The sequence below is a fragment of the Eleutherodactylus coqui genome, chromosome 2 (genome assembly GCF_035609145.1).
Source record: "Eleutherodactylus coqui strain aEleCoq1 chromosome 2, aEleCoq1.hap1, whole genome shotgun sequence".
In the NCBI taxonomy this organism is placed as follows: domain Eukaryota; kingdom Metazoa; phylum Chordata; class Amphibia; order Anura; family Eleutherodactylidae; genus Eleutherodactylus; species Eleutherodactylus coqui.
Genome location: NC_089838.1, coordinates 302,575,942 through 302,586,800, shown reverse-complemented (window position 1 = coordinate 302,586,800; position 10,859 = coordinate 302,575,942). Strand labels below are relative to the sequence as shown.

Genomic DNA, 10,859 nt, shown 5'->3' with positions numbered 1-10,859 from the left:
TCAGTCTGGAAGGAAAGAGCTACAAGCTGATTATTCCCACTTCCCTTTTCCAGAGGCGGCAAGGTAACAGGACCAGGGGCGTTGTAACATCGGCATGTTGCGTGGACATAAGCAGAGTGCACTGCAGATAAAATAAAGCAAAATCTTAGCGAAAACCTATCACAGTGTTCTAAATACACAATGTTTTAAAACTTATTTTTCTATATTTTTCCCTTCTCCTGTTAGGTACCTAACTGAGGAAAACAGACTAAGGTTAGCTCTTTTTAGTTAGTGCTTCTTAATGGCAACTGCGTCTTTACCTGTGGGTCACGTTTTGTCTGGAATGTAGGTACAAGTCTCCCCTATCATCTTACAGACACTCCCTTTTTTGGCTAAAATCGTACCTAGTGCCATTCTATTTTGAAAAGTCATAGTCGAGGTAGGTCCTATTGGTCGACTAGTCCCTATAAGGCGTCTCTAGTATAATTTATAAACCGCTGTTAATTATAATAAACATAATTAATCCAGTCAACATTTATTTACCCTAATGATCGGGAAAATGGACTCGAATCTAGTTTTAACTTGGTCTCTAATTTTTAAAACTTGTCAGGTACCCCCCTTGGCTATCCTATGACGTCAACGTACATGTGTGGGTCAAAACTATCACCAGGAGCCTCTCTTCTCACTGTAATGTGCTGTACTAGAAGTACATACTAGTAGTGTGCATAGGTACGCACGGCGTGGGACTCCCTAATCTTCACTGTCTTACCCGCTCAAGTTTTTGGCAATTTTTTAACCTCATTAACATACCCGTTAAGCACACAGTCTGAGGTAAGACAAATATAAAACACAGGTTTATTTACTCTTTAGTATATGTAAGTAAAATAGTTAATTAACATATAGGCATTGAGATCACATGGGTAACAAAGATAAGCATCAATACGTCACCGGATATTGTAGCATCACTCCGCAATCGGGGGATCTCCAGGTACGATTGTCAAGAGGATCCGGATAGTACGCCGATACGTCTATCGACCACAACAAAACGAGTCCCAACCCCTCCCTGAAGATCACTGCTATTTATGCTGTTCTTACATTACGTGGCATATCTGCTTCTGCGCAGTTATGGGTATATACGTCATTCTAATATGGCTATTCAGGTTCTAGACATGCGTAGTAGATGATTGGCAACAAAATATATTGAATATTTTGTCCATGAAGTTATCGACATCTGTGTTATATTATGAGTCATCCTTGCTGTTCTTACCATATATGTCGAAAATATTCTGAATTGAACAAATGTTAGCAGAATATTCAGACGGGTCATTAGTTCATTGAAGTTCTGGTTAACTCATACGGCAACTAGTTATTTGATTACCTTAATTTCCCTGCTCTGACACAATCATCCAGTTCAATCGTATCCCATACGTGTCACAATCGGTCCTTAATCATTCACTATTTGCCGTATGATACCATTAAAACTTTTGGTTTTCTACAGAATACCTTATATGCCATGAAACAATTCCATAGCGATAAAAGTATTACAACTATGGCCAATACCAAAACAGGATGTATTAGCCAATTAAGAGTGGTTTGTGCAGATGATGAATAACCCATAAAGATGTCATACCAATGGTGTGACGTGGCATCAGCAATAGCCGATCCCATCTTTACAATTTTGCCAGCTATTACAGTAGTACTTACAATATGCGTTGCCAAAGATCTATTAAGCAATTTAATATGTTGCTGTACTTCTTCTGTGTCTTCTAACAACTTTTTGAATTTGGTCAAATTTAGATCCCAATTTGACACATTTAAAGGCAGTGGTTGCCAATTGACAGCCACTGTCTTGTTTTGTTCAGGTAATAACACAAAGGTCTCATTTTCCCAAACAAGTGCAGATACGTTTCGCAAGCATCCTGAAAATGGGACAACCATCCCAGGTACAACAGGATGATTACTTGCCAAACATACCTCCTGTGGGGCTATTTCAACCATCATCTTAAAAGTGAGTGGCAGCACAGTCCATTCACATACATTGATCGTATTTTGTAATAAGCATGGTTCATAAACAGCCGATTGGACCTTGCATATGGTCCCTTCTAATGTATCATCACACAATGATAAATCATGAGTTCTATTTTGGTCATCAATGTAAATCCCGTTAAATCTAGGTACCCAGAAATGCATATCTTCTGGAACACCTATAAGTAAGGGGAGAACTACAAACTTACACATCACATTCTTTTTAGTAACATTGTATATGAATATGGTCCCTTTACATAATATATCATTGCAAACCATTTTCTGCGCCTCCAACTGTATCCAATCAGTCTCGGTTATAGTCTGATTGAACACGGTCCTCCACACCTGCTCATTGCAAGTCATAAGCATAGTTTGAAGTGTGTTCTTTTGTTGTTGCTGATAAATGGTCTGCAAGGTACATATTGACCAATTAACATAGTTAGATATGTTAGAATTTATTTCATATGAAAACCTATTAGATGCATCTTGCAAATCAAGCATTATTGTGTCCACATCAGTTTGCATACTAAAGGGCTGCCATATAGTGGGCATCCAGTTAGCCTGCAATGTGAGCACATCTTTAATACCACTTCCCGCGTTATGCATTCGATTAGCTAAAGTCTCTATATCAAAACCATTAATAGTCCCAGAAAGCGCTCCGTAGCCTCCGAGTAAGGTATCATACCAAGCTCGACGGGAACGCTTGGTAGGACAAGTCCTTGAGGGTGGAAACTGCACGGAGGCTTGTATAACAGTCTTTTGAGCATCTCGTCCCACCAGGCGACAGGTGGATGGAACCCTTTTTATATGTCCAGGATCTATTTTAGAAGCATTAATGTCCACGAATACCAGGAACTGGCCCCACATGGCCCGATTCTCGATCTCTGTTGCATTCCCACATGTAATTACTTCTGTCTCATTTAAGGGAAATGAAAACTGCACTCCCGTATTTGTACAATTCTGAACATATTGTATCACCAGGGAGTAATTGAGATATGGCAACTCTTTTGGTCTCTGACAGCAGGACACTTTCACAAGTGACGTAATGTTTATTTGTCCCGTTGCCTTATGCAGTGCATATGAAGGACGGTAGGTCGAACTTATATGCGATAATGGATTTCCACTCCAGATAGTCCCATCAAAGGTAATATTCACGATATAACATTTCTGGTTGGCTTCACAAGTGAAGTTGTCTTGCTTCCTGGTTCGGGTTGAATTCCTCCAGCCCCACGAATAATCATTCCTTCCGGTGTCATTGACGCGGATCCCTGGCGTCCACGCATCACCTACTGCGAACACCGAACACATGACGCCAAGGATTCCAAAAATGATTATGTGATTCTAGAGAAGGCAAGGAAACAAGCATTATTCCCGCAAATAGCACTTTTCTTGTGGGACATATTCCCATTTCTCTACTCCGGGTCGCATAATAAGCAAAGTTCGATCTTTCCCCACAGCAATAACCTCTGCCGGGGAGGGCGGTCCTTGGTGATTCTGAACCCATATTTTGGCCCCTACATTAGTAACATCAGTTGAGCCAAAACCTTTATCTCCTCTTACAGTAAGTTCAGTGGGGGCCGCCCCTTCTTCCACTTGTGTCAGATACACTGGTATTAATAGCAGCTGTGCCATGCGCTCCTTTTTCCCTATTATCAGAGGATCTGTTCCTAAATTTATCATGATTACTTTAATTTCCCCCTGATAATCTGCATCTATGACTCCCCCTAGGACTACTGCACTTCTCAGAGCAAAACTTGATCTAGTAGCTATCTGCCCGAAGTGATTCTCCGGGATCTTGCATCCTATCCCTGTGGGAATAGTACTCACCTTTCCCGGGGCTATCACCACCGTATCAAGAGCGTATAGATCCAACCCTGCAGCGGCAGGAGTGGCTCTATAAGGTGCCTGCGCATCTGGATTAATTTTCCAGTATAAGATTGTCTCTACCTTAGCTACATCTATACTGAGATTGGGTGTTAGCATGCGCATTAAGGGTGTCATAGAATCAGTGATGGGCCTGTTGTTGATAATCTGTAAAGCAGCAGTCAGATTATCTCTCCATTGACCATATTTGTCGGTCTCAGTGAGCTTCTTCAGGGTAGATTTTAATAACCCATTCATTCGTTCCACCAGGCCCGCGGCCTGTGGATAGTAGGGCATATGATATACCCATTCTATGTTGTTTTTACTGGCATACTCTTTTACCTGATTTCCGGTAAAATGTGAACCATTGTCTGTCTGGATCTGCAGGGGAGTCCCATAATACTGGGTAATAACTTCCAGAGTACGTAAAGTACTCCATTGTGTTGCTGTTTTACACGGGAATCCCACCATCAGACCTGAGAATGTATCTACTGCTGTACAAATATACTTACATCCTCTGCTCTCAGGGAGGGGCCCTACAAAATCCATCTGCCAAATCTGCGCTGGCAACTGGCCTCTCCCTATGTGTCCCATTACTGTATGAGGCACTTCTCGTTTTTGCACATGTTGACATACTGGACATTGCGCGATTACTTGTTTGATCATGTCCACCGTCAATGGGATACCTCTTTCTTGTGCCCACCTGTAAGTGGCCTTCTCTCCCAAGTGTCCACTTTTTTGGTGAGCCCAAACAGCTGTACCTTGAAGCCATGCTTCCTTTTCCTTGTCAGGTTCTTGTACGGCAACAGAAATCGATGCTGCCGCATCTGCTTGAGAATTAAATAAACGTTCCAATGAGTCAAGAGGGACATGAGCATCAACATGAAACACAGTACTTTTGGTACTCCTAATGAATTCCTCTATATCTTGCCAAAGCTCCTTCCCCCACAATTCCTTACCATGAATGTTCCAGTCGTTCTTCTTCCATCCCATGATCCAAGTGGCCAAACCATTGGCAACTGACCATGAGTCCGTACACAAATGACATTCTTGCCCTTGTTCCTGCTTCAGAGCTAAGAATACTGCACAAAGTTCTGCATATTGACTACTCTTACCTTCTCCTTCCATGACCAACGTCTTGTCTAATTTTGGATTAAAGGCTACACTTTTCCATCTACGTCTTCCACTGATATACTTGGCCGAACCATCCGTGAACCAAGCATGCTCTTTTTGGGAGTCTGTCAACTCAGAGTAAGGTATTCCCCACTTTACTGGGGATTCCTCCATTTGCGCTACTGGTGTAACCTGACCATCTGGAGGGATATCCGCTATCTTTTCATGCAGGGCAGCTATCCCCCCTTCACCTTTTTTCGCTCTTTCCGAGATGTACCATTTCCACTTAATGATACTCTGCTCCTGGGCATGTCCTATCCGATTGGACTTTGGATTAGATAACACCCAACTCATGATGGGTATTTGCGGCCTTAGAAGGACTATGTGTCCTGTCGTCAATTGTTCAGTATCCACCAGGGCCCAATAACATGCCAACAGCTGTTGCTCCAGTGGAGTGTATTTTTCTCCTGCATCTGGTAATTTCCGATTCCAGAAGCCTAATGGCACTCTTTTGCCCCCTTGCTTCTGCCACAATGACCAGTTTGCATACATATGCTGAACTGATACATGAAGTTCTATCTCACCATCTTGTAAAGGCCATAAATCTACAGCCTGTTGTATGGCTTCTTTTACTGCCTCAAATGCAACCTGTTGCTCTTCTCCCCACGTGAACTCGTACTTCTTGCGAGTCACCTTGTAAAGAGGAGCAAGAAGCTGCCCCAGATGCGGAATGTGTTGTCTCCAGAATCCAAACAATCCTATGTAGGATTGTGTTTCCTTCTTGTCTTTCGGAGTGGGAAAATTTAAGATTTTCTGCCTTGCCTTAGGGAGAATCTCCCTATGGCCCTTATTCCATTGAATTCCTAAGAATTTCACCGTCTGAGAGGGGCCCTGCACCTTGCTATCATTTATTTCCCATCCTTTTTCCCGCAAATGATGTAACAGTCTGTCCAATTGTTTCTTTACAGATTGTTCATCCGGTCCCTGAATCATTATATCATCGATGTAATGTGAAAACTGCATTTCTGATGGTAAATCAAACTCATCCAAATGTTCTGCCACCGTCCGGTGACAGATGGTTGGACTATGTATCCAACCTTGTGGCAATCGAGTGAACGTATATTGACGTCCTTGCCACGTAAAGGCAAACTGATCTTGTGCCTTTTCTTCTATTGGAATTGTGAAGAACGCTTGTGCGATATCAATCACAGCGTACCATTGTCCACTGTGACTTTGGATCTGCTCCACAATTGTAATGGTGTCTGGGACAGCTGCCGTCAAGGGAGGTGTTTGTTTATTCAACTCCCTGTAATCGACAGTCATCCTCCAAGACCCATCACTTTTCTTCACAGGCCATACCGGATTGTTCCATGCTGTGGTTGCAGGCCTCACAACCCCAGCATCGACCAAATCCTTAATGGTTTCTCCTATTTCCTTGTGACCTCCAGGAATTCTGTATTGCTTCATAGCAACCAGTTTTCCTGCAGGAGGGATATGTACGGGTGGCATTTTAACCTTTCCCACCGTAACTGGACAAGCTTTTATCCCTATTTTCCTTACGCCAAAGGCAAACTTACCATCTTCAAGGTGTAGTGTCAATCCTTTTAGAATATCTATGCCAATTATATATTCCGGAATAGGTACTACTAACACCGTGTATTTACGTAAGGGCAAATTGCCCAATTTCAAAGTTACCTGTGTCTGTACTCCTTCGGTAACTTTTCCTCCCAATCCTGAAATATTAACTTTTGGACCTTTAAACTTTTTGGGATTTCCATAAATCAGAGTAGCCTCCGCCCCTGTATCTACTAAAGCTGGGACCCTTTGGACATTACCCCCTTTCCAATGTATGGCTAGCGGGACGTAGGGTCTGTCATCCCGCCTAACCCAGACAGGGGCTTGGCTTGCTACCTATGCGGAATCAGAATCTGATTCCTCCAGGAGCGGAGCAGATGGCTTCAAATGGTCCTGCACTTGGCTAGCTACCATTGCAGCCATCTCCTTCCATGGATAGATCTTTTGAAAGTCCTCCCATTCTAATTTCTTAGGTTCTAAATTAGTGACCTGCTTCTCTCTCTTTTTAGAAGCTTTTGGGGCCACTGAATCTTCCCTTTTATCCACCTTTTTGTTGGATAATACCTTCTGTTTATAAAGACGCCACAAATCACCTGTATCTTTTCCATCAATGGCGTCCTTGGAGACTCCAGCTTTCAGGAGAGCCTGAAACATATCTCTACGAGATACCCTTGGCACTCCTGAATCACCAGTCCCCTGGGAACTAGGATTCCTAGACCTATCACGATCTGTTCGCTTTTCCTCTCTATCCCAGTTTCCCATATCTTGCAATTCCCGCATTCTAGCCACGACCGCAGACATTGGCTCATTAGTCATGGATAGAAGTAGGGTCATCATCACGGCTTTATAAGCCGGAGGTGCAGTCTTAATTAAACGATTTCTAATTCCTGCTGTCAGCCGAGTCTCCAAATAATCTTCCATATGCTCGATGATAATTAATGAGACCCTCATAGCTTCCTCCTTCAACCTTTCAATGCCATCCCTGATAGTGTACCAAGGTTTGTCATTGATTGGAATGTCTGCCTCTGTTGGGAATTTATTAAGAAACCCATTGGTTACTATATTAAACAGGGAAATAGCACTTTCTCCTTGATGATTAGGAAAATATTCTCTAAAATTTCTACTGATTACTGGATCTCTAGTTAGAGTAACAAATCTCATTGCATCTTTTGGATCCAACATTACCCCAGTCGCCCCGTGCTCAAATAGACGGACCAACCATGGTATGTCAGATTCCCCAGGCCTTTGCCTAAATCTACTCAGTATATCATCAACTTCTGACTGAGAAAAATCCTCTAGGGTAAGCCTGGTGCGCCTATGTGGCACCAATTCTTCTTGCACCAACAGTCTCCCATCGGCATCGTACATATAGTTTCCCTGATCGTCATACCTGGGCAACCTTTGCCCATCATGACCTACGATAGGCTGGGTATCGGGTCCATATTCAGTAGTTTCCTTCCTTCTGCTAATGGGCTGGGCACGTTTTAAAGCAGGTGGATCAATTATTGGATTGGGTGGGTCTTCCCAATCCCCCTTATGCCAGTCCTCCTCCCCCGAAGAAGATGAGGAATCCCATAAGTCTCCATCCCACTTATCTGGGTCCCAGTTCACAGAAGCAGAAGCTATAGCTTTCGATACCTTTCGCTTATCAACTTTACCTTTACGCCCCTTATATTTATTCTGAGCAACTTTTACAACAGCCTTTTCTGCAATATTCTGGTAATGTTCTATTTTTTCCTTTATCAGCCTTTGGTTACATTCCAACACCACTCTCTTTCCTTCAGATTCTGCTAACTTTTGTTCCGTCTGATTAAGTTTTCTTATTAGTTGGGACTTCTTCTTATGGATATTCCTATAGGCTGAGGCCAATACCCAATTTCTCCTACCCAACTGAACTGCGTCACCTGCCTTGGCAGGGGTCTCCTCGAGTACCTTAACGACATCGAGGGGCTCTGAATCTTTTAGCTTACTATCCCATGATTCTGCAAGCCCACTATGCATCAACTCCTGAGCTAATATATCATAGGGACCCTCGGACCAGCCGGGGATGTCTATTTTCTGAACGATTTTAGTTTTATCATTCTTGGTTCTTTTTCTAAACATATTGTTGTCTTATTGGCAAAATGCCAATTGGTGAAACTTTTTGCGCAGAGTTCCCCCTTACAGAACTCACAAAATTTTGGCAACTTGCCAATTGGTGAAACTTTGCACAGAGGTCCCCTTTACTACGAGAAACCACCCTGCAAATTGGCACCAATTTCCCAAGTCCTGTCTCAAAGTTACAGAACTCCGAAAGTTTTGGCAACGTGCCAATTTGGTGAAACTCTGCACAGAGTTCCCCTTTACAAAATTTTGGCAACGTGCCAATTGGTGAAATTTTGCACAGAGGTCCCCTTTACGGCGAGGCACCACCCTGCAAACTGGCACCAATTTCCCAAGTCCTGTCTCAAAGTTACAGAACTCCGAAAGTTTTGGCAACGTGCCAATTTGGTGAAACTCTGCACAGAGTTCCCCTTTACAAAATTTTGGCAACGTGCCAATCTGGTGAAACTTTGCACAGAGGTCCCCTTTACGGCGAGGCACCACCCTGCAAACTGGCACCGATTTCCCGAGTCCTGCCTCAAAGTTACAGAACTCCGAAAATTTTGGCAACGTGCCAATTTGGTGAAACTCTGCACAGAGTTCCCCTTTACAAAATTTTGGCAACGTGCCAATCTGGTGAAACTTTGCACAGAGGTCCCCTTTACGGCGAGGCACCACCCTGCAAACTGGCACCGATTTCCCAAGTCCTGCCTCAAAGTTACAGAACTCCGAAAATTTTGGCAACGTGCCAATTGGTGAAATTTTGCACAAAGGTCCCGCTTATTGCTAGACACAACCGTGCAAACTGGCACCAATCTCCCAAGTCCTGTCTCAAAGTTACAGAACTTATAAAATTTTGGCAGTATGCCAATGGGTTCAACAGGGACTACTTACTGCGACTATCAATGTGTATTTACTATTATTACTCTATCACTTATCAAAGCAAAGTTATAACCATTTGAACCCCTTGGCAATGGGCCAAAAATCTAATATGGCGACAGCAACCCCCCCGTGCACTGAGAAGCACTGTCACAATACCAAATTATACAGTAATATAACCTTACCAAAGACAACAATATCCTGCCAGACTACGCCAATTTATGTCTTACCCGCTCAAGTTTTTGGCAATTTTTTAACCTCATTAACATACCCGTTAAGCACACAGTCTGAGGTAAGACAAATATAAAACACAGGTTTATTTACTCTTTAGTATATGTAAGTAAAATAGTTAATTAACATATAGGCATTGAGATCACATGGGTAACAAAGATAAGCATCAATACGTCACCGGATATTGTAGCATCACTCCGCAATCGGGGGATCTCCAGGTACGATTGTCAAGAGGATCCGGATAGTACGCCGATACGTCTATCGACCACAACAAAACGAGTCCCAACCCCTCCCTGAAGATCACTGCTATTTATGCTGTTCTTACATTACGTGGCATATCTGCTTCTGCGCAGTTATGGGTATATACGTCATTCTAATATGGCTATTCAGGTTCTAGACATGCGTAGTAGATGATTGGCAACAAAATATATTGAATATTTTGTCCATGAAGTTATCGACATCTGTGTTATATTATGAGTCATTCTTGCTGTTCTTACCATATATGTCGAAAATATTCTGAATTGAACAAATGTTAGCAGAATATTCAGACGGGTCATTAGTTCATTGAAGTTCTGGTTAACTCATACGGCAACTAGTTATTTGATTACCTTAATTTCCCTGCTCTGACACAATCATCCAGTTCAATCGTATCCCATACGTGTCACATTCACCCACACCAATGTCCCTCCTGGAGATGGTCCTAATGGTGAACACGTCCAGGTCGCCTCACCCTTGCGTCAGGGTTTTCCCACTGCCCGTAAGTCCCTACTCCTAGGAGGGGGGGGATCCCTACCTCACCTCAGAGGGAGGCCATGGATTCCCTGGGCTCATTTCCGGGCATCCATACCCTCTATCTGTACAAGTTAACACCCCACACGGTGTGCCCTCGCCGGAACCTAAGGTCTTCTGCACTATCCCTTGGCAAATGGGAATTCCACTGACAATCCATCTTAGGAGATCGGGGCAGGCACAGTACTAGTACATTTCTCCTTTTCTTTGGTAGCGTATGTGGTTGGCATTATCGGAACTGGCTCTTCATCTTTTTTAAACAAGGGAAATATTGGTGAGTTCCCCAAAAATCTCCCTCTCCCCTGCCTATTTGCCTGGCAGGT

General features: G+C 43.1%; 1 protein-coding gene across 2 annotated transcripts; it reads right to left on the bottom strand.

Moving 5' to 3' along the window:
- Window positions 1–1,304: 1,304 nt before the first annotated feature.
- Window positions 1,305–10,011, bottom strand: LOC136612811 (uncharacterized). 2 transcript variants are annotated; one of them, XM_066593505.1, is made up of 3 exons: window positions 9,926–10,011; window positions 4,571–4,694; window positions 1,305–3,345 (listed from the first exon to the last, which is right to left on the bottom strand). In XM_066593505.1, exons 2-3 carry the CDS (start codon window positions 4,637–4,639, stop codon window positions 1,435–1,437), a joined length of 1,980 nt encoding a protein of 659 aa, XP_066449602.1. In that variant the 5' UTR covers window positions 4,640–4,694; window positions 9,926–10,011; the 3' UTR covers window positions 1,305–1,434. The 2 variants fall into 2 exon arrangements, with proteins under 2 accessions (XP_066449602.1, XP_066449601.1); XM_066593504.1 differs by lacking the exon at window positions 9,926–10,011 and having other exon boundaries at window positions 4,571–5,117.
- Window positions 10,012–10,859: the final 848 nt, after the last annotated feature.